Source organism: Teleopsis dalmanni, chromosome 1, assembly GCF_002237135.1.
Source record: "Teleopsis dalmanni isolate 2A chromosome 1, ASM223713v2, whole genome shotgun sequence".
Lineage (NCBI taxonomy): Eukaryota > Metazoa > Arthropoda > Insecta > Diptera > Diopsidae > Teleopsis > Teleopsis dalmanni.
In genome coordinates, this window is record NC_051846.1 from 113889413 (window position 1) to 113913563 (window position 24151).

A 24151-nucleotide genomic window follows, 5' to 3' on the forward strand; every position below is an offset into this window, starting at 1 on the left:
TGAGTATCCATTGCAAAATACTGTATGATTCCGTTGAACCCATAGTAAATGTCCAACACTATAGCAGAGAGAAAAAAAGGTTGGTGTCCCAGAGTCCCAAGTTATCAATAGCTACAACCGACATATTGGTGGCGCTGATTTATATGACAATGGAGTTGTTAACTATAGTATCGGGAATAGAAGCAAAAAGGGGTGGTGGCCATTATGGGTACAGTGTTTAGATAGCGCTGTAGTAAACGCTTGGAAACTAAATTGCTTTGTCGCTGCTTCTACCAACACAAAACCTATGCCTCAGTTAGACTTCAAGAATTTCATTGCCAGAAACCTTCTTGCATCAGAGAACTCAATGTTCATTACAGAAGCTACCGCTGATGATGATTTGAAAAAAGAAAGTCACAGTGCAGCAGAAGATGTTTATCTTCCGGGAAATTTACCACGTGTAACCGGTATGCGCGCTCCCATAAAAACTCAAAATCGTCACCACTGTATTGTTCATACACCAAAAGCTACAGTTTTTAACATAAAAACATAAAATTTTATACTTACACGTCTTTTATACAACTTACAATGGTACTTACTTCACCATAAAAGTAACTAAATACCATATTTGCGAACAAAACACATATAAAAATATTTGTACTATCGATGAGAGAAAAATGTGCTATGGGTCCCAGCGTGTGGTTGACCACACGGCACTTTTCCGGAAAACTACTTTTCACAAAAAAAATTTAATTTTGCAGGGATTATTTTTAACGTAAAATAAGACCTTTCTAAAAATTTCACCATAAAATTCCAAGTTTGAACTTGCATGGTACTTAATGGGTTAATAGAGAGTAAAAGTGCTCAAGTGCACTGACTCAACTAGCCTCAACATAATAATAAAAATAAATGTTCAGTAACTTGTACAAGTTGTGTATGTTTTAATCATTCGTTTGCGATTCCATTTTAGCAAAAAAAATTCTTTTAGAATATTTATTTCAAACCTTTCTGAGACTTGAAACCGGCAAACTTCAATAAATAAACATAAGATACGGAATTGTCTGATGGATAATATGAAATAATATGAATATATTGATAAGATTGATGGCGTATTTTAAATACTCTTATCTTTTCACGTAAATTGATAACTTGGTATATTGTTGGTGTATACTTTTATCAAAATAAATTAATTGAATTTATTTTTAAAATAAACGTAAGCATTTTTTCAACTATCATTTCGAGTATTCTAAACAAAGTTATTTTGCTAACAATTGATATGAAACCAATATGCCGAATCATCAAATCTCACTATGCCGAATCATCAAATACAAGTCCTCGACTACAATTCTAATAATGACAGTGAAACAAATGTCTTTATTCCGTTAATTGGAGACTTTACGTGTTGTTTACTGCATGAGATGGGCTCATGTTTGCTGAAAATATTAACAAAAACTGAAGAATGAACGAAAAATGAATATAAAATATTGGTATTTGGTATAAAAATTCTTATCCTGAATACCATTTTTCGGTCTTTATGGCATTGTATATATTTTCGTGATATTTTAACAACAGAAAAATCATATCAGAAAATATCATATGATAAAGAATAACTGCCAACGGAAAGGAGAGTAGCAAAAGTTAACACTTCGAAATATCTCATTAAAAAAAGCCCTTTAAGGTCAGCGTAAACGTATCAATAAAAATGAAAGTTAGAAGACGCATGCAGCTTCTGGGAATATTTTTTAAACTATTTTAAGAAAAAAACGCAGATAGCCCATTTTTTGCCACCAACACCGTTGGAGTAGCCTTAAACGGTTTTCGATGTGGGGCCGACATATAATCATTACTTACCTCTGCTTGCAACATCTATGTTATTAGGTTACCTTTGCCTTTTGTGACAAAGCTTATTATCATAATCTGCTTTCTCTTGTCAGATATTTCTAACAATCATTGAAACTCATTCGGTAGCAATGAAATCAGACGCATGCAGTTTATGGTCAGGTAGTCCATACAACAGTATCAGGTAATCAACCAATCCATACAACAGTATCTAGTTTTCTTTACCGGAATCACTCTTGTTACCTTATGTTAAAATTAAAAATGTGCTCAGCCCAGGAATTTACTCGAATAAAAAATTTCCTTTCTATCACCACCCTTTTCTATTCAAAAAATATTTGTTGTCATAGCACATAAAATTATTAATCAAAAATCGAACTAAGAAATAGAACAAATGTTCTTTCTGTTCTCGACTAGCAAATGCAAACGTGAAATTCGACATGGAATACGGACTACCGATGATGGATATTTGGCAATTTCCGAAACAGCTGTTTGGCAGAGATAAGAATAGTCAAACTGCCAAGTTGTTGACTTTAATATGTTATTTGACCTCTATCTGTTCAAGCCAATAAGCGCGTTTTCGCATTTAGTATTGATAAAATACATCTGCGATCTCGAGTTACCTTCCACCTGAAGCGTCTTTACAAATTGCTATACCCGATCTCAGTTAATATTTTAGATGCCGCACAGTGGATTTTCAATTGGACAAAAGATCTAAAATTTCAGATAATTAATTTTTAAATCTAAATCATTTAAAAGATTTTCCCATTTTGTATTTTACATACATAAATGTTTCTTCTGAATAAATGGCTTTTTAAAATTTTATATATATTATTAGATCCTATTTCTTTTTTTTTACTAGTTCGCCATGCTAGACTTAGTCAAATATTTTTTCTATATCATGAAAAATAACAGCTGAAATTTTAGTTACGAGTATTTAGATCTTTTGGGTTTTTATGTGTCATTTTGTGTGCTCGGGAATTGTTATGTGTTTTTTTGTCGGAATCCGAAATAATAGTTAGAATTTACTTGTTTAGTGTTCAATATGTCATATCCTGGTATTTTCTTTTAGTTAGTTTGCTCTTCTATACAGTTCTTTATTTCGTAATATGATATTCTTTTATTCTGTATTGAGTTGGAGTTAATTAAAATAAAAATAAATTATATTTATAAATATATTTATTATTTTCATTAACGATTTACTTATTTTTGAACAAAACTTTAAAAAATAATTTGATATTTTCAATTGTTTAAAGAAAAATATTTTTATTTAATTTTAGTTTCCAAATTTTAATAGATCAGACTTTCTAATGGTAAAATTGTTTACTTTTGATTCTTTTACTTTTAATTATATCGAAGCCTCGACAAATAAATTGCAGTTTTACACAAAAGGTCGGATCGTCCATTAAGGTATGTTTCAAAAATTTTACAACACACTTTCCATAATTAAAAAAATGTAGCTTTTCGACAATTTTCTGGTTTAATAATTTTATATAATTATATATTTTTTAAAAATAGAAATTTTAATGTCTTGGAAGTCATTATAATTAAAATCACAGTTTTTTAGTTGCTAAATTTATATTATAAGCATATCTTTGAAAGGTGTAGTTGAATAAGTTTTTTTTATAGTTCTTCAAAAGCCGCAATTAAACTTATAAACATAACAAATGTTGACAGGTACTCACGTTACATCACACTGCACATTATCAAATAGATGTCATCTTAATATGTTAAGCTTAGTCATCTAATCATCTTAATAAACAATGAACAGTGGCTCCAAGCTCCAATTTTCATAACTTCGCCACTCCATACCTAAATTCAAATCACAGAAAAGTCCTTTAAATGGTCGCTAATACGAATTTTTAAAAATGATAATGGAGGTAATATCTTGCAGCAAAGACTAAGATTATTGAAAGGATGAAGAAATCTGTAAATTTATTGAATTGTCTGTTAGAATTGTCTGTTCTGTTAGAATTTCTTGGGAGACACAAGGAAGAATAAATAAGCACTTTTGCTATAAAAATATGTCATTAGGGAATTTTCAGTAATTAAAAACTATGAACTTTTAAACGGTAAAAATTGATTTTAAACCATGTGGTCCATGTGTCGATGCTGGTAAATCTCCGCGTCGTTTTCAATAACGAAGACTTTTAGCGTTTCATCATGATTCTCCTCTGCCATTCTTGTGGCATCAACCGCTGCGTTACTACAATCACTAAGTGCCAAAATCAGATGTCTCCGTTTAACAGCGTTTAACAGCATTTATTTTATACGATCGACAAACTTGTACTGCTTCAATGCAATAGAGAAATTTATCTACCGCTGATAGAAAAACTTCTATCGGTTTGCAATTCAAAATACCAAAATTTGATTTTTTCTACCAGCAGTAGAAATTTTTCTACTGTCTATCAGCGATCGACAATTCATAATAAGCACTATTGTTTGATTGACCTGATAGATACTACAGTCGAGTTTTTGCTGTTTTATTTCTTTATACAAGCAAATCAAATATAAAATGAAATAAGAAGCAGATTTGCCATCCCATCAGCCCAAATATGATATAATTATAAGTATAATTTATAAGTATAATTGAACAAAATTCATTTATGTCTTCGACAAAAGTTGAAAATGTTTAAGTAAATTATTGGTAATAGTTTAATACCTAAGCTAACCATTTCAACAGTATCTGGCATCTGACCAACACATAAAAAAATATATAAGAAACAAGTAAAGACGTTACTTTTGGCCTTGCCGAAGCTTGAATAAAAATGAAATGTTCTAAATAAATGCGACAATTTGTTTCATTTGTGATTTCTTTTGAACCGTTATATTTTATAAATTATGCTTAAGCTCCATATTTGAAAAAATATAATAGAAGACAAAACAATGTTTCTAAAAAAATCCTGTGGCTGATTCTGAAACAGTTTATATGGCAACTGTATCTAAATCTAAACCGATATAAATAAGATTTTAAATATTCCATACCAAACTTTATTTGCATATCAAATAAAGTGATATAATAAATATAATAAAGTGATATAGTGATCCGATGTTGACCAGTCCGATAAATTACTGGGCTCTAATTTTGCAATCCTTTCACTTTTTTTGAACAATTTGTGCATAATTTGACTATTCATTTTTTATATATACAAAATATTTGTTTTTGGTTAAGAATTTCATATTCTTACATATATTTTTATATATGTATATATTTCGCGAAAGGTACTTACCTGTTATAAATGTTATATATACGTAGTCCTTAAAACCATAACATATTAAGTTTAGTGCTGAGTTAATAAATTAGGAAATAAGGAAAAAAATATATATTTCTAGACTATTCTTCATCATTGATCTTGGATTTATTATAATAAGCTAATAAGCGGCGATTATTTTAAACAATTTATTTAATCTGTTTATAGCTAGTAATAAATCTAACTCTAAGCAGATCTCCCAGTAATGTTAGAGGTTGATATACTTTAAACTTCTCAATATGCATATTTGTTGAAAAGGTGATATGTTTGAACTTAGTTTTAAGTACATATTTAAGTACATGAAATTTTTTTCAAGCTAGAAAGACACACTTTTTTTTCCATGAGTAACACTTGTCAAAGAGTTTTTTAGCCAAAATTATTTACTCATTGAAAATATTACCCGTTTTATACCTCATTTGAGAGTTTCTGGATTGTAAACATTCATTAATATATTCAGTAAAGAAGCGGCAACATTTGTTATAATGACTGTGTATAGGACAACGCCGTGATATGTATGTGTTCGTATCTATGAACTAAACTTAAATATCCATTAGACGCTCACTAGCATGCACGTTTCGGAAGAGGGAGACATATGGCGCAGTAACCCCTCCGAGGGAAGAGTTCATAAAGGAGATAGTTCAGACAGCGTTTTGCGAAACGGAATGATCTTTCGTTTTTTAATAAAATTAAATTCAAAATTAAGAATCATGTTTATTGAGCAGAACCTTAAAGATTATGTTTTTAGTGGAATGAGTTCAGGGTAAAAAAATACACCCCCAATCCCACTCCTGCCTACGCCATTGTTTACAAGTCTCAAGTGATTGGCTCTTTTGTGGTTCAGCATTGTTATGTTAAAAATCATTAACGAAGACTCAAAACAAATTTTCTCAAAAGTACACAACAAGTTTTGTGCTTCAGCGTGAGAAGTTATGAATGCCAAATAACGTAGATACATCCAATATCACTTTTGCACGAGGAGATTTTGCAACGCATCTTAGTGCCAGACAAATTTCCATTTTTACTTGAAGCATTTTTCAGTTTCACACCAAAAGAAGCGTTCCGTAGAGATCAAATAAAAAAATGTTGACTTTATTTCGTAATTTTGTAAGTAAAAAATAAATCTTTTTTGAGTACAGAAAAGAATGCTTACTTTTTTGCAGTTCCATAAGTTCTTATTGGTAGTTTATTTGACAGATAACGTAGTAGCGAACGACGTTTATGTTCCTTTGGAAGTACTGGTACCTAAAGTTATTACGGAAGACTATCAATTAATACCAGAAGCAAACATGTTTTCTTTGAGGTATCCATTCGCGATAGATGCAAATTGCAACAATTACCCAGAGAATATAATTTTTATTGCAGAATATCAAGTATCAATAATAATCGCTACGAAAAAACTGAAGTGAAGGATTTCGGTAAGCGTCAACAAGCACTATTCGTTTCGGGGTTTTACACTTCATTTCATCCCGACAGCAAACAGAACTCTCTTGTTATGTTCAAAGCTGGAAAAGATGGTTATTCGGCTCATTTTTTTATAAATCCTATGTTTGGTTTTGGCGGTGGTAGTGCGGCTCCACCTGACACCGCTATAAGTGCTAAGGCATTAATGAGTGCTTCAGGCTAAGGCAAATTAAATAACTTTCTTTAAATACTTTATTTCAGCTTTATTTTTAGATATTTTAGCTAACCACATATAATAATTGAAATGAACGACTGTATTTCTGTTTTCACAGTCATTTCTATTTAAAAAATAAATACCAACTTTCCAAATTTTTTAGACGCATTTATTGGAATTTTACATAATTAGTTAATCTCATTAAAATATAATTTCTTGACGTTTATTCATAGCATTTATGGCATAAATAAAAAAAAATGTTTCAGAGAGTTGTTACTGAAAATATACTTTGTAGCGAAGGCACAGAAATGAAAATTCGTAAAATTATGCAAATATGAAAGTAATGGGGTATATAGCAACACATTATACATTTGGGAGATGACTTCTAGGTGTGAGAAATAAAGAGAATCGTATGTACCGGATAAAATCTATATTCAACATTTACCTAGCGTATCAAAGGAGCAGTAACTCGTTTAATGACAATCACAGAAAAACAGTTAGTGAAAGGAAAATTTAATGAAAGGAGATATTTGTAAAAAAATAAAACATTCGGAAATGATGAAAAGAAAATGATAAAAAATTTTGAGTTAAATGACTTCCGTAAAAATTATCAAAGATTTTTCGGAAGAAACAACTTTGAAGCATATTAATTTCCGAAATTTTTTAAGTAGGAAGACACATTCGACATATTCGACAAACGAAAGATATTTTATTGAAGATTTATTTTGACGTTTCTATAATATATGACAAATAACAACCACAGCAATGGTATTGGAATATAACACAGTCAATAAGACGTGTGACTAACTAAGAAAAACAAATTTTTTTCGATTTTACTCGCTTCTCTACCTTCTCGATGCCGTGCTTGTAGAAGGGTTTGTGTTTTACCTCAAAATAGGCTTCAGTTGCAGCAATTACTTCTTCATTTGAGATGAATTTCTTACCGGCGAGCATTTTTTTGAGATCAGAGACTACCCAATAATCGCTGGGGGGCAGATTTGGACTATACGGTGAATGAGGAAGCAATTCGAAGTGTAATTCGTGAAGTGTAACTTTGCCGTCGTTTTTATTGATTGGAGTCTGTGTGTCAGTGACACGACTTATTGACTGATGTATTATGTGCAAAAGTAGCAACAAAAAAAACGTAAGAATCTGTTGAATTTTTACATAAACATATAATAACTATTATGTCAACTCTTAAAGATATTTGCCACGTTTACACGTCGCATGACAACGCGTATAAATGCATTTTTAACCCATATCGAAACTTTTTGTGTCCCGCAATTTAATGCAATTGGAATACGAACGGTTTAGGTATTCATGTAAGCACTATCTATAGACGATTTCGGTGGCTCGAAAATATGACAAAAAATAGCAAGTTACTGGCCAATACTGGCCGATATGTACGCAAAACCACAACAATATATTCTCTATATAGACCAATAGTTATTTACTGGCCAAACACTTCGGCCAGTAAAGAAAAAAGTGTTTTGAACGCAATAAGTGAACCTTCATTGGAAATTTCAACGAATATTGTAATTATATGTTAAAAATCATTTGTAAACAAAAATTCAAACAAAATTCAAAAATTTCATAAATTTGAAAATTAGGAAAATGAAAAAAATTTCAGTGTTTTATTTTAAAATTTCCAACATTCTTACCATTCCTTTTAATTTTTAATTTTATATTAACTATTTAATTTATACAAAATGTAATTCGCTTGCATTATGCTATTTTTGCTAATTGTCAAAACATAACACTTGACAGATTGCAGCAGTGATGCCAATGTCTCGGTTAGCGAATATAGCCCAGCATGCATTTTTTGCCATACTTGCGAGCCATCGAAAACGCCTTATATTAGGTCTGTTCCACGACCTAAGTTGAGTTTTACTACGAGTACCTCGTGGAATAGACCTGTCTACCAACACGCAAAATTCCACTTTGTTTTTATTATTGCAAATGATCGAAAAAAACAATTATATATCTTTTTTGTTACTTTTGTGCCTCAATTGAAGAGGGTGTGCGATATATTCTTAGCATGTATTAAACATTGTTGTAATTCACAACAATTACGTTGTTTTACGTTGTAATTACAGTTTTGGAAAGAAAATAATTTTGCAACTGTTTCAGTTTATATCAGATCTAACAAAACACAATGTTGCTTTTGATAACTTTTTTACCTGCCATAAGCTGTTGTGTATAATGTCTGAAAATGGAAATTTTGCAACTAATTCCGTTTGCGACAGTCGTTGAAGACGTTGATATGATAAAAAAAGTCCAAAGGTTCAACTGATTTTTACTTTAACAAAGAAAATAATATTAGAGCTTTGGAATAATCATTCGATAAATTTAAGAGCAAATATTTTTTTCTTAGGTATTGTTTATGTACTTATTATATTAAATTTAAGTTTGTCACTATGATGTCTGATTTCCTTGATGTGAAATCGATGTAGAGAACTAAAAGATATAATAAAACATCGAAAGGTGACAACAATTGAGCAACTATCACGCATACATTAATACAATCAGCTGATGGGTGGAGTTGATAAATTGAACAACTGAATGTGCAATTATAAAATTTAAGTTTTTCGTAAATATTGATATTGGCCGTTTTTAATAAATGCTTTTAATTCTACATTGGCGAACGTCTAGAAGTTACACTGCTTGTGCAGAAAAACTGAAAGTTTATCTACAACTATTGTCTGCTATAGTCCTGAGTAAGCATTGTGGAATCAGTGGTTACAGAACTCGAAAATCGAGAACATAATTCCGAAAATGTTTTCACAAATACTCAACAAATAACAAGGCACCTAGATAAATTTGACCGTATAATTCAAAAAATAGATAAACCTGACAATTGCAGACAATGTGGCGGTTAAACAGAATTGCAGTGTTCAAGATTTGGTTTAAACCTATATTCCAAAAATTCCTTTTCTTACCTAAGTGACATACCAAAAGATATAAATAAAACGAAACAGACTCGATAAAGAAGTAATATCCATATTTTCAAGTAAATAGATCTGGGTTGTATACAAGATTTAGCAGCCGTCACGTAAAATCAGCCGCCAATGAAAGACGTAAAGATTCCTTGAAATTGAAAAGCGCTTAATGTTGACGACCCTCACAAATGAACAAAGAACAATCATTTACGGATATGCAATTGGAATGTCCGGACCCTGTATATGGAAATTGCCACTATCAATAAATATAAAGTTGATGTCACCGTCATCCACGAAATGTGATGGACACGACAAGGCTGCTCTAAAAGAGAAAAGTGCAATATCAACTATAGCTGTCATGCGAATAGGCATAAATTTGGATTCGGTTTTGTGCTAAGCAAGAGACTGTCAAAATCAGTCCAGCGATTTATATTGGTAAACAAAAGACTTGCTACAATCCGTATTATGGGAAAATTGTTCAATACCAAACTAATTTGAGCACTTGCGCAGACAAAAGAAAAGGACGATTTAACTAAAGATACCTTCTACGCTAGACTCGAAGAAATTTATGACCGCAGTCCCGCCCACGACGTTAAGCTTGATCTGGGGAATTTTAACGCAAAGGTTAGAAGATAGGAAATATTGGTCCAACTGTCCAAAATTTAGTCTCCATGAATTAACCTTCAACAATGGTCTGAGGCAAATCGATTTTGCTGTGGCGCGAAATATGGTAGTATGTACCACCAGATTCCCACATCGCGATGTTCATTAATCAACCAGATTGATCACTTCGTGATTGATGCTAGGGACGCTTCAAATGTGCTGGACGTACGTACATTCCGTGGTCGAAATATAGACTCAGATCAGAAGATCAGATCAGACTAGAATATCAGTAAGATTTGATTAGATATGAAATGTAAAGGAATTAATAACACACCCTACTTGAATGGTTGGTTGGGTGGGGTATGGGTGGAACTCGTAGTGCAACCATCTCGTCGTGGTGAGTTCTGAGTCGTTTCGTGTTTACAAAGCGGGTAAAGCGTTGTACAAATAAAGTTAAGTAAACCAGACAATTTCGAATATTTTCAGTTCATGTGATTGATATATGTTATAATATGACTAAAGTTTAATAGTATTTACATTTCTGGTAGTTTAAACAAAATACTACGGTAATATACCATTGTGCACTGCATTAATTTTCAGTTACAACTTGCAACTGCCGTCCTTTTTAAATATGAAGAAATGCGTGAAAAATGAGGTGTTTATCAATTTAGCGTTCATATTTGGCGACAGGTTAATATTATTATATCAGTGGTTTGTTGATTTACTTTAATATTTCGAACTTTAAACTAAATAACAAAAGTTAAACCATATTAATTGTGTGTATACTAATAATTATAAAATTTTTTTGAAAAAGTGATCGATTTATTCAGTTTTGTCAATTTTTGGAAGCGATGCGCGAACAGAAGATATCAACTGATAATTTTTATTTTTTACACTTTTCTCTTCTATACTAGAGGCCACTTTTGCGCACAATAGCGTTTCAAAAAAATTTTTTTTTGTCTTTCGAACCACCCTTTTGTATATGCTTGATGACATCACAAAGTCCCATCATCGTTTTATAAAGTACCATTTAATAAGATCTTATAAAATCTGGCATTATTTGAAGACGTGCAGAAATGAATTCTACGTTTATGTGGGTTTATTTTTGAAAACTCATTAAAAAAAATTGAATGCATAGACAAATATATATTCGCAATATGGAACTTTTTCTACTACTCTTGTTGTATTAATTAAAAGAAACTATTGTTTAAAATTTAAGAAAATATACACTAATCAACATATATAATTCAAATATAATTGGCGTCACATATCGGTTTTTTATCTTCAGCTTCTGCATCAACAAAAAAGTTATGAAATATAAATAAATACTAACGTTTGAAAGAGCATTCATTTAACTTCTGTCTAGCTCACATCAAAGAATCAGTTTGTAGTAATAGATTATATATATATAGGAAGACTGATGGCTAACGTAAGAGGTCCTACCCAGAGTAAAAGAAAATTACTTAGGCAACCACAAATCAAATATTACTTTACGGGTGTGAGATTTGGGCAAACGCCTTAAAGGTTGAATGTAGAAGGAAAGTTTACGCAGCTGTACAGCAGACTGCTGCACTTCGGGTAGCTTCTGCATATCGAACCGTATCCGAGCCTGCAGTTCTGGTGATTAGTGGAATCATCCCTATCGACCAGAAACAGAGATCGACAAACAACTCAACAGTTCTTCAAGATATAAGAGAACAAACTTTTCAGATCTGGCAACAACGGTGGAACTCCGATTTAAGAGGAAGATTGACGGCAAAGCTAATTCCGAACGTAAAGTCGTGGACGGAAATAAATTTCAGGGAGATCGACTACTACGTCACACAGTTCCTATCTGGTCATGAATATTTTCGAAAATATCTATACAGAATGCAAAAAGCAGAGCAGCTCAACTGTATATATTGCGGATCAGTCGAGGACAATGCTGAGCATACTTTCTTCAACTGCGAAATATGGCGTGGAGAAAGAATACTACTTGCAGGATATATAGGTCACTTCACAGTCGATAATATTGTAAAAAAATTATAGAACGAGCAGAAAATTGGAACAAAATCACGCAATTCATCGGAATAGAATTCATCGGAACTTTCTTCTTTTCATCGGGAAAAGAAGAAAGATCTGGACGCAATCTAATCTTAAATGAAGAGCACGAATGAGAGCCGGCACACATACTCTGAGATTGAAAAAAGTAGACTGTAGGGCAAGATTAATTATCTGCAACAGTAGCGGGGCCTCGACGCAGGGCACACCGATGGAAGTCTTAAATGACTAATAGGGACCCTACCTCGAAGTAATACTAACGTAGTCCCGGGGTAGAACAAGGTCTCTAGGAATGAGGGGAAGTGGTTTAGCACGTGCAAGTCGGGCACTCACATTCCGGGGCGCCGGAAAATAAAAGTGCAAAACAAAATTGCAGTCTGCGAAATGACTCTTTTCTGATTTCAACAAAAACTCTCCTTGCCCTCTCGAGTTTTTTTTTTTTATTTTTAAAAATACTTTTTTATTTATTGTATCTTCACCTACAATGAGACTAACAATAAATTTTAAAATCTTATCACTAATTACATAATACTACAATTTTTATTTTACCTACACATTATGCAAAATAAAATAAAATAAGTAAACCTTATATCATAAACCTCACTTAGATGAATGGGTTAAATTTCATTGGATTGAATGTTAGGTGGTTTATTACGAAAGCATTTTAACTATATCACATTTCTAAAAAACAAGGTGCAGTTTTTACTTGAAGCTAGTGAATATTAATTAATGGTTGGACGGTCAGCTCTTTTTAGGCGGGAAGTAATGGATAGAAGTACGAGATGACTTGCTAATGGGTTAATATGTTCTGTAAAATTGTTGGAAATGTACTCCAACTGTGTTTTAGACGCCTTCGTATCTAAATACCTATACCACCATGTGCTTTCCCATCAGGGTGATTGGCTTTATACAATTAATAATCAGGAATAACGTAGATAGAAATTTTGGTTTGATAGATATGTTTCTGAACAAAGCATAACATCCACACTTACTCGGGACATGAAGTTTGTGAGTTCAAGTTTGTGTTGGCTTAAGCCGTTTTCATTCCATGTACAAATTTTTAAAGTACTCAATTATTAGACAAAAACATTTGCACTAATTGACTTTGCATTTTAACTATCTCATTAAGGGTAGTTTGCCTGACTGATACAAACTGAGTTAAGCTCTGACATAAGCATATGAAACACATAGTTTAACAGACTTAGAAAATAAAGGTTCAACTAATTTGATGAGGGGTACTTCTTGTAATATTACATAAGGCTTCTTTCTGTAGAGATAACCTGTACTGCAGTAGATGGAATGGCTCTCATTTTTTTAGAAGCTGGGTGAAGTTCATCTTTAAACATGGGTTGTGGAATTTTATCTTAATTAAAAACATGTACATATAACTACTATAGCGCTAAAGCCTTTTTCGCTTAGGGCATTTGTGATATCGATGGGTTCTACATCTGACTTAATACCTTCAATAATGATAATAAGGCCTTTGCTACTCTTCATTTAGTATGTGTAGTAATTTTTCTTGCTGCCACCGAAATGTTTAATAAAAACCCTGAAACTATTGTCAATTTGGATCTTGATTTCGTGTATATTGCCCTTGGTTAAAGGAACAATATGAAGAGTATTGTTACCAATCAGACGTACAAGGAGTGTAACAAGAGTATTTGAACTACGTCCATGCAGGTAGACTGGAGGGGTTTAAACCTCTATATATATAAAAGACTATTTTTTGGACTAGCTAAGTTAGGAATTGCAAGCGATGCTGATGAAGATACAATGTTTGGTAAGCTTTTATCGGTTGGTGCACTTTTTAAGGGCAATGTGTTTGATGCGTCAATTACCAGATAAGGATTTCATTTATTTGGGATGCTTATCGTATGTCTTCTCTCTAGGTGAGGATTTTAAGTACTCATTTGAATACGTGGTTATGTATGCAAATAGCAGGTTTGCTATAAGTTTTACTTATTGTTACTACTATTAAAAAAAAATAAAATCTAGTTAAATTAAGTATAAATAAAAGTAAAGTTAAATTAAATTAATATAAAAAAAGAATTTATATATATAATAATAAATTTTATATTGAAATAAATAAATAAAATAAATACAATAAAATTCCAATGTTAGATAATCTGTTAGTTGCGATATGTTTTGTTGCGATTTATTGTGCAATGATAAGTTGCGTTATGTTGTGTTGTGTTGGGTTGTAGGCTTAGCTTTGTGTTAGCTTTTGTGGTACACGTTTTAAATAGGACAAAAACTGTTTTTTAATTTTGAAAGTGAATTCTAAATTGTACTAAATTGTTTTAATTTCCTAAGTAATTCAAAAGGTATCGAACTATGAGTGGGTATTTCCGCATCAGCTCTGCGGAAATAAAATGCATCTCAAAAAATAATAGAGAAGCAGGTAGTAAACATACTATTATCCCCCAAGCGTGACGATAGCGTTGAAGATAAGCTATTGCAACTGTCTGTAATGATGGAATCTCAAAGGCATATTAATAAGGATATGTGGAACCTGCTGGCGCAGATAGTTAAGGTGTATAAGATGGAACAAGAAAGAGGGCCACTAGTGCCGTTAGAGGTTAAGAGTGTGGCTTCCATTAGCGTGCAAACTCAGGGAGCACTAAAACGTTCTGCGAATGAGAAACCGAATGGACCACCACCTAAAGTTCAGATTATAGAAATCGGAATCAAGGATCAAGGAACGCCTTGTCACAAATGGCAGCTAGTGCAAAAGAAAAAGGGAAAAACTGGATCTCGTTAAAGCGCCAAGAAACAATTCCGGAAGCAATTCGCATTAGTAAGACGGCAGACAAGTCTTACACTGAAATGCTAAAGCTCATTAAATCAAAACCAGAGCTTCAAGAATTCGGAAAAACAGTGAATAGAATCCGAAAAACGGGGAAGGGGAAAATATTGACTCAGCTTACCAAAGAAGCTGGAACTTTAGCTAAGAGCTTTTGCACTAAAATAAAGAATACATTTCAGGATTGTGCTACTGTAAATCTACACTACTCAAGAAGTTCCAAAGCTTAGTTCAAAAAATGATTAAATTTCTTCAGTTGAACTTAAATCGCTGTGAGGCTGCCTAAGACCCATTATCCCAAACAGCTTTGAAATTAAAGTCGGATGTACTTGTAATTAGTGGATTTTACAAATCAGAAGACACCTCCAATTGGGTACAAGCTACTTCTGCAAAGGCAGCCATTGGGGTAGAAGAGGACATAATGTTTGAACCGAGCGTATTGATGCAAAAGGAAGGTCTAGTACTTGTTAGAATCCGAGGTATCTATGTGTGCAGCTGCTACATATTCCCAAACATCTCCCAAGATATATTTGAAGAATTTCTCGATAGGCTATCAGGAACAGTCAGAAACAAAACTCCCATCATTGTTGCAGGAGATTTCATTGCATGAGCACTTGAATGGGGCATTTACGACGCACCAAGTTAGAGACATCAACCTCACTAAACCTCACATAAATGAGCAATGAGCATATCGCAACCTTCGTTTCTGGTAGAGGCGTTTCCTACAAAGACCTCACTTTTGCCAGCTCGTCATTAGTAAGATGTTCGCAATGGAAAGTAACAAATCAGTACACCCACAGGGATCACCATGTCATTTGCTTTTCTTTATCGTTGAAAGAGAAGTGTGCTTTAAAAAAATCACAAGGAAAAGCACAGCAAATATGTTAGAAAATTAAGTATCTCGGTAAAGAGATAATGAAATTCATGAACGAGAGCATGAGTTTCGGAGACGGAAATGGTTCAGAAAAATCTAATCACCTTACGAAGTAACTATACAACATCAGTGATGCATCAATGCTAAGAAAAGACAGAAGTAACGAGCGAGCATTAAATTATTGATAGACTGAAGAAATAGCTTTACTAAGATATCTATGCTTTGCCTCCCGTAGGCAATTCCAACGCCACAGATCTGTAGTAAATGTGGAAAGGCTTCTACAAAAATACCGAAAGAACAGATCTAAAATTAAAAAGGTAATTAGTAGGAGTAAGAACTAAGCTTTTCAAACTCTGGTCAAAGATATGGACCAAAATGTTTAAAATGTTCTTAATTTCCTTGTCCTAAAATAATGGCGAATATCTTGAAACATTTGTTTCAAAAAAGGAAGACCTTAGGATCTTAATATCGATAAGCACGGATTTAAATGAAATTCCCCCGGTTACATATTTTGAAGTTATAGCCGCATCTTGTAGAGTTAACACAATAAATCTCTTGCATTGGATGGAATCCCTAATACTGTTCTGAAGAAGGCAATACAAAAACAATCCTCTATATTCAAGGATGTATTCAACAGCTGCCTACGGGAAGAAATTTTTCCTTCGCGTTGGAAAAAGCAATGACTGGTGCTTATTCCCAAAAGTAATGAACCCTCAGAGCTGCCATCGTCTTACATGCCTTTATGCTTACTAGACACTGCAGGTAAGAATCTTGAAAACATTATATGTTCTAGATTAGAAAAATTCAAGGAGTTAAGTCAGGGTCAAATTATCAAATTGGCTTTAGACCTGAACGCTGTATTGTTGATGCTATACTACATGCGTGCAACATTGCAAAAGAAGCTACTAAGGGCTTAAGGTGGCTAGATGGTACCAAAAGGTAATATGCGGTGGTGACTTTAAATGTTAAAAATGCTTTCATCTCTGCTGAGTAGAGTAACTTCTTAAATGCTAACTTTTTAAATAAAAGTCTCTGAATATCTTTTGCAAATAATTATATCATATTTTAAAGACAGATTAATATAGTAGTAGCAAAAACTTTAGAGGATGTGGTTAGGAATTGCAACGTTACTATTGCAGCAGCTAAATCGTGGTTGCAATACAGCGAATTGAAGTTGCTAAGCATAAAACGGAGGTGTTGTTAATCAGCAGTAAGAAAAAAATTAAATAGCTCTCAATTGAAGTGGGTGGCGTAGACATACAATCTACAGTCTAAAATCCTCAACTTACATATCTCGATATCACTCTAGATAGTAGGCTAAGTTTCAAAACACACCTTAAGCAATCGGGAGACAAAGCCTCACGTGTTTGCAATACATTATCACAAGTAATACCGAACATAGGAAGCCCCAAGGACACCGCTAGAGTTCTTTTGGCATCAGCGACCACATGCTACAACCATAAAGTCGTATTCACGCTTAATGAAAAATGCACATAGACTGTGAAACTTACGCATCTGCTGTGCTTATCGTATAGTATCGGACTATGCTGCGGAAGTATTGGCTCAACGGATGCCAAAGTCCTTGAAGCGCTCGTGGCCAGAGGCAGTTTTTTCCTGTCTCATAATTACTGAAACCAATCTCTGTCATTTTCTTAGCTAGAATAAAAGATACAAGTACCTTAATAAATGGCGACATGGATGGGACTATTCCCAAAAATCAAGATGGACGCAGTTGTTATTATTATTATTGTTAGAGGATGTAGCACTGCGAGCGTCGGGTCTATTGTGCCCCCTTCTGGGCTTAGAGTAGGTTTTTAAGGCCTGTTGCGTCAATAAAAAGTAGTATTGAACCTACTTTACAGAGTTTTATTAAATAGCCTTCGAGCTGTTCTCAATGTCGTTAGTTCTTGTTCCACCAAGGTACGTCCTTGGTTGATTTTATTGAGCTTAGCGGGCAGCTACTTTTGTATTTGTTAATTCCAAATATAATGTTTGGATTAACCGAGGATCTAAAGCAGAAAGCTTTTTGCTATTCTAGATACATCTTAACAAATTTTAAAGCTCAAATACCTAGTGCTTTTTACCAGACTATGATTAAGAACACTAAAAACAAGAGGACTTCTCAACTGAAGTTTTGAAAAATTTGTCTCCAAAAACATTAGACCGATCAAGATGAACGCTTTGTATTTGTTCTCTATTTTTGCTTTTGCTTGTAAATTTGGCATAAAATGTATGCATTTTTAGCTGAAGAGAAAGAGTGCAATATTTGTTTACCTTTGTTTTTGTGTTTTGCTATATTTTCTTTTGGAGATATTTTAACACCGTGCATAGTTAGAATTCAGTTAGACATTTAGATCGTTTTAAAATATATCCCTTACATTAATATAAAAACCTTTCCTTCGTTTGAATTAATTAAATTACTTATTAAAATATATATATGTTTTAATATTGTAATTGCTTTTTGTGATAATTTATAATTATTTAAACATGAAATTTGCAAATGTATATAAGAGGAGGTCATCATATCTTACATTGATAGGAGTAACGGATTGTTGTTTCTTTGGTTAAAATAAATCAAAAAAAAAAAAGAGCGTGTAAAAAGAGAGTTGGGTGTACTTCATATCATTGCTACTATAGGGCATAGTACTGTACTACTGCCGGTGCTTACTAACCTCATAATAGGCAAACCTCATATATTTGTATGAGACTAGAATAAAATTTCATCAAAAATCAAATTTATAAAGATTTGAAACTACTTGTGCATTGCATGCACACAAAGCTAATCATATATTTTAGGAAAATATATACAAAAACAAACTTCAGAAATATTGATTCACCTACTCTTGCGCACGAAATCATATAGTGTGCAATAAGAATGAAGAACCCAGCGTGCAAACAGACAAGTTTTGGACGATCGCTCGTCAACGCGATGAAGGTATAAATCTTCCATGCGATTGTTTTGGCGATTGTTGTTTTTGCCACCACAAAATGCACACTGTTTACGACTCATTGAATTTTGTTTTGACGAAACGCACAGTGAAGAGATAAAGAAATAAAACATCTGACCGATTGTTGCAAACTCGCATAATATTATGCGAGTTTGGTTGATGAAGACAGAAAAAAAGCCTTCGTAAGTTAGAATAAAATTGATCAACTATATTTATTTTATTTAATATTGATTCCTTTCGTTTGTTTTAGTTTTATATTTTCAGAAGCAGTTCATTAACACAGTGGGCGGTGATGAAATTGTTATATTTTTAAGGCAAAGTGTTAAAAAAGTCTTATCTGATGAGCTCGCAACAAATAACACATGGAGAGGAACAAAGGAGAAGACTAGTATACTAACGTATACTTTCGTAAAAATAATAAAAAGTGATTGATTTAATAATTTAAATCAGTTGATATATATGTTCTGATATATAACTTCCCATTCTATAGATATCTGTCTCCTTAAATTTCCAACTGTAAATGACATTAAAATAAGTTCAGTGCTTCAACAACATTTTGCGAACGCAAAAAACCGGATTAAGAAGCGAAAGTTGAAATCGCAAGAGACTTTTTCGGAATGATTTATTATTTATTTATATTAATTTTTTATATTACTTTATACTTTAATTTGTTATATTATTGCTTTACTTTTTTATATTATTACTTTAATTGGTTATATTATTACTTTACTTTTTTATATAATTACTTTCATTTGTTATATTATTACTTTACTTTTTTTAATTATTCTTTTATTAATATTAATAAAAAAAAACAATAAACATTAATTATAAAAAATATAAAAAAAAATTTTTTTCAGTGTACTAAAAACTCTTATTAATTGAGAAAGAAAATGACTTTTGAGAGCAATCGCGTTTTACGATCATTTTCTCGTCTTTCGCGATGGTTTTGGAGAGCAGAAAACGATTCGTCTAAGCGATTCGCGGACGATATACAACTCTCTCATACAAAAGTATCGCGGAAGGATCGTCTGCGTTTGCATTAAATACGCGTCCGCGATAAAAAAAAGCACGCAAAAGGGTCGCGAACGATTCTTTCGCGATTGAAAATGTACGCTGGGAATAGATATGTGATGCTTTTTGTCTATTGTGTTGGTTTACTAAGGCAAATTGTTGTTGGAAGCTACGAGCATTGATTAATGCTACATTCACACATGTAGCAATACGCAAATCAAGAATGTGAACTATAGAGAGAAATCAAAATCAATTTCTACACAGCCAATGTAAAATCTCCGCGTTCCTCTTAAATGACTTAATGTGTGTAGAAATAAAATCGCTTGAGTTGAGAAGTCCTCTTGTATTTAGTGTTCTTGCTATGGTGTAAAATGTTTTTTAAACAAAAATGAAAAGTATTTATTTTTATTTTTTTAATTCTTTCTTTGCTATTTAGAATTTTATTATGCATGAAGATAACTCAAAACTATTGCTTAGTTTTACAATACTTTAATAAATAATTACAAAATCACTAATAATGTCATATGGAGATTGGTTATAACTTTTTTGATAAAACTCACTAAATTTTATTTTATTACTATTTTAATATTTTTACAGTACTTTAATCAATAACTATAAATTCAGAAATTATGCTATTTTGAATTTTGTCATGCATACAAATAACAATAAAAAATGCTTGTAAAGAGCATATATTTTAGTTGTCAAGAGCATTTGTCATTTTGAAATTTATAAAGAAAACAGCTTTTTATATATGGCACACAGTTATCAATTTTGACAGTTGTTATTGTTTGACAAATTTGTAACGTGCACAAAATAGGTTAATATATGCCTTTCTAATGTACAAAATTAATCACCTCTGCTAATAATATTAAAATCACTTTAATTTATTAAAAATACATTAATTACTCTTTACATTTTACTAAAAAGTGACGAAATATCTTATAATTATTTGGTACGATCTTTTAAATATATTTGATGATTGCACAAGCTTCTGCAAAATGTCCGTTCCCGCTTCTGAAATTAATATATGTACATACATATGTACATATATGTACAGATGTATATATGTATGCAGTAGTTTCATATATGTTATAATACATTGTTTTTATTATATTGTATATTATTGTGTTATTATATATTTTATATAAATACATATACCTATATGGTTCCATTAGAGTCTTACCTTAAACATAATGTTAAATTTTTATTTTATTTTAATTAATTACAAAATTACATAAAATCTTTTAACTAAGATAGGGAAAACGAGCGCTAGCTGCCAAGGCCTTCGGCTCGGAGAATGTTAAATGTTATTCTTATATTAAAAAATTAATTTCATTCAATTTTATTAGAAATTTTCTTAATAGGATTCCTAAGCAATCTACATTAAAGTTTGTGAGTACGGCTGTTGCTGAATGTTTCTATATCTTTACCAACCATCGCAAATTATTGTCTACATCATACTTTTGTTAAAAACATAGAAAATATATTTCTATGTTATTGCTTTTTTTGTTTATTTACACTTTCATACTTCTTTATTCTAAGTGTGTGTGTGGAGTAAATGCTATTTCTTGCGGCCTTTATTAAAACGAAACAAATACAATATAAAAGCTTAAACGAAGACGAAGAGCGAGCAAAACAAAATAGCTCAGCCAACAGATGCAAAGGAATTCCGACAAAACATTTCATCACAACCAAACAGCGTTTAATAAATAAAATTATTAAAACTCGTTTGTTTGTGTCGACTTTTTATCTTACGTTTAGTTGTGAATCGACAATTAACCATGACGGTTGTGGTGCGGATGTGAGGAATATTTTATGTAACTGAAAGTGGAGAATATTATTTGAGTTGTATTTAAGCATAACTCTTATTAGTTAACGCATTTTGTGATATAATAATTCAGGTTCTATTTGCTGAACTAATTTATATAATCGTGCGTCATATCGGAAATTCCACAGACTTCATAAGAAATTTATGATTGTACGTTCACTTTATTTGTTAGTAACGCCGCGAAACGTTTTAAGTGCTTTAAAACCGCAACGAGAAAGGTCAGTCCAACCATTTTTAAACGCATACAGAAAAATACTTGCTTATATTTCGAAATTTAGCTAATGTGCGGTTGCAAACTATTTAAGTAAATATTTTTGTTTGGGCATTCAACAGGTATTTCAGCACTTTGGTTGCACACAAAAACAGTCACACGTCCAGATCTAAAATGGGTTCCATCAACTGCAAGGAATACAAAACCACAAATGAGACCAACGCATGCGCAAATAATACAAGTTATAACGGTATGTGTCACAACGCTTAACCAAATCGATAGGAATTCTAAGGGCGGGGGGGGGCAATTTCGTCTACATCGAAGTAAAGTAATATGTTAACTACCACCCAGTTGCCACCTAAAGGCAAATAAGCATATCCAGTTTAGGCGTGACCTAAATTTTTTCTTTTTAATAATAATTATGTCGCTCCACAATTATTATTTAAAAATTTAAAATAGATAAAAAACTAAACATTGAATTAAATCTTCAGAACTGAGTTTATGGAATTTCAAATAAAATCAGGTAGAGCATTTAAGTAAAGTGCATTACCCGTGGTGCTGAAAAAGTGGGCATCTAAATGTCAATATGGGTCGTTGTTGGGAGTCAATTTCGGAAAAGTCGCAGACTTTTGAAAAATTCATAGTTTACAAAAATCAGTCGCATAGAAGATTGCTTTCATGGCTTTTTTTTTGAATGCCAAAATATTGTCTGCTATATAAAAATGATCTAGTGGTTACTGATCTATTGGTCTACACGTGGGCTTTTGTGTTTGAGTCTTTTAACAGTTTAGTACAATTTTGGTATTAAATACCCAACTCAGATTAGACGTCTTCAAAGCTAAAACAAAGCATTTAATCTGAAACCAACATGTGATAATTGCTAGAAAAACTCGAAAGTTCAATGTCGATAGACAATGACAGGCTTGCGGTATCGTTATTGTTAGAAGGTTTTCGAATGCTTATAAAAATTGAGGAAACATCTTCATTATACTATATATTACACTATATTAATAAATTTTTGTTACAATTCAATCACAAGTACAAAAAAAATTTGAGGCATAAGCTGTAAATAATTTAGGAAACAATGTCGTCTTGTTTACTATAGGAGTTTGTTTAGATGTTTAAAATTCATTAAGTGAACTATCTATCTATTGCAAATGAATAATTGAAAGTTGAAGTTATGTAAACTACTTTTTAATTTAAAATATTACTATTGTATTTGTGGGAAGCACATATTTTCAAATAAAAAATTACTCCACTTAATAACGAAATCATATATCTTCAAAGTCTGATATAATTACTTTAACGTTGTGTTTTAACTTAGTTAGGCACTGATTGCTATATACTTTCTAATTAATGTTAATTTTTATTTGGAGACTTTATATGCTGTATGATGTTTTTAATATTTGTAAATGAACTTTTTATTGTTTTTACCTAAAACTTTAACTGAGTTTCTTGTGTTCTTTTTTTGTCACAGAATTGTGTGCTGTGATTGCCCCATAGTTCATATTACGAGTTCAAAAGCAATATCAGGAAAATGACGCCAATATCTTTGTAAAGTGTCCCTAACAATTTCTATTATGAATCCCAATAACATTTGGGTTCAAATATAAGTACATATGTATGTATATGGTTATACCTGTAAGAAATATTGTATTATTGTGTTGTATTATAAGAAAAATGTATTTTCTTATAATACAATAAATACGATTTTAACCTTATATATAAAGAATTTCTATAGTTATTAAATTAAATTCAATACTAAATTTCTTGTGGTATTGAATGTGTCGTGGCTGTGAGCGATCAATAAATGGATAACATTTTATATTAGTTTAAAGTATTTTATTGTATTGGGAGCGAAAAACTAATTGCTTAAAAATAATTGATAAAATTTTCAAAATAATATTTTATTACGTCAGCTGCAGGTTCTTGATATTCGTTTTTTGTTTTTAAAACTATTCAAAACAAAACAAAAGAATTATTGATAGCAAAAACAAAATACTTAGTTTTTTCATGTATAACAACAAGACCGCGAGATTGTGGAACAAGATTGTGGATAGAAACTACTGCAAGCCATAGAACCAGTCTTTTGAGAACTTCTGAAGTGTGCGAACGTCTTAGGTGAGAGGAAAGAATTTAAAAGGAAAAACATTTTATTGAATTCCAATTTACTGTAAGCTAAATAAACAATTAGTATTCTTAATTTGTAATTA

General features: G+C 31.9%; 1 protein-coding gene across 1 annotated transcript; it reads left to right on the forward strand.

The window, feature by feature from the left end:
* The first annotated feature begins 5897 nt into the window (after nt 1-5897).
* Nucleotides 5898-6765, forward strand: LOC119673236. Its single transcript, XM_038084478.1, has 3 exons — nt 5898-6170; nt 6227-6366; nt 6429-6765. Exons 1-3 carry the CDS (start codon nt 6147-6149, stop codon nt 6688-6690), a joined length of 426 nt encoding a protein of 141 aa, XP_037940406.1. The 5' UTR covers nt 5898-6146; the 3' UTR covers nt 6691-6765.
* Nucleotides 6766-24151: the final 17386 nt, after the last annotated feature.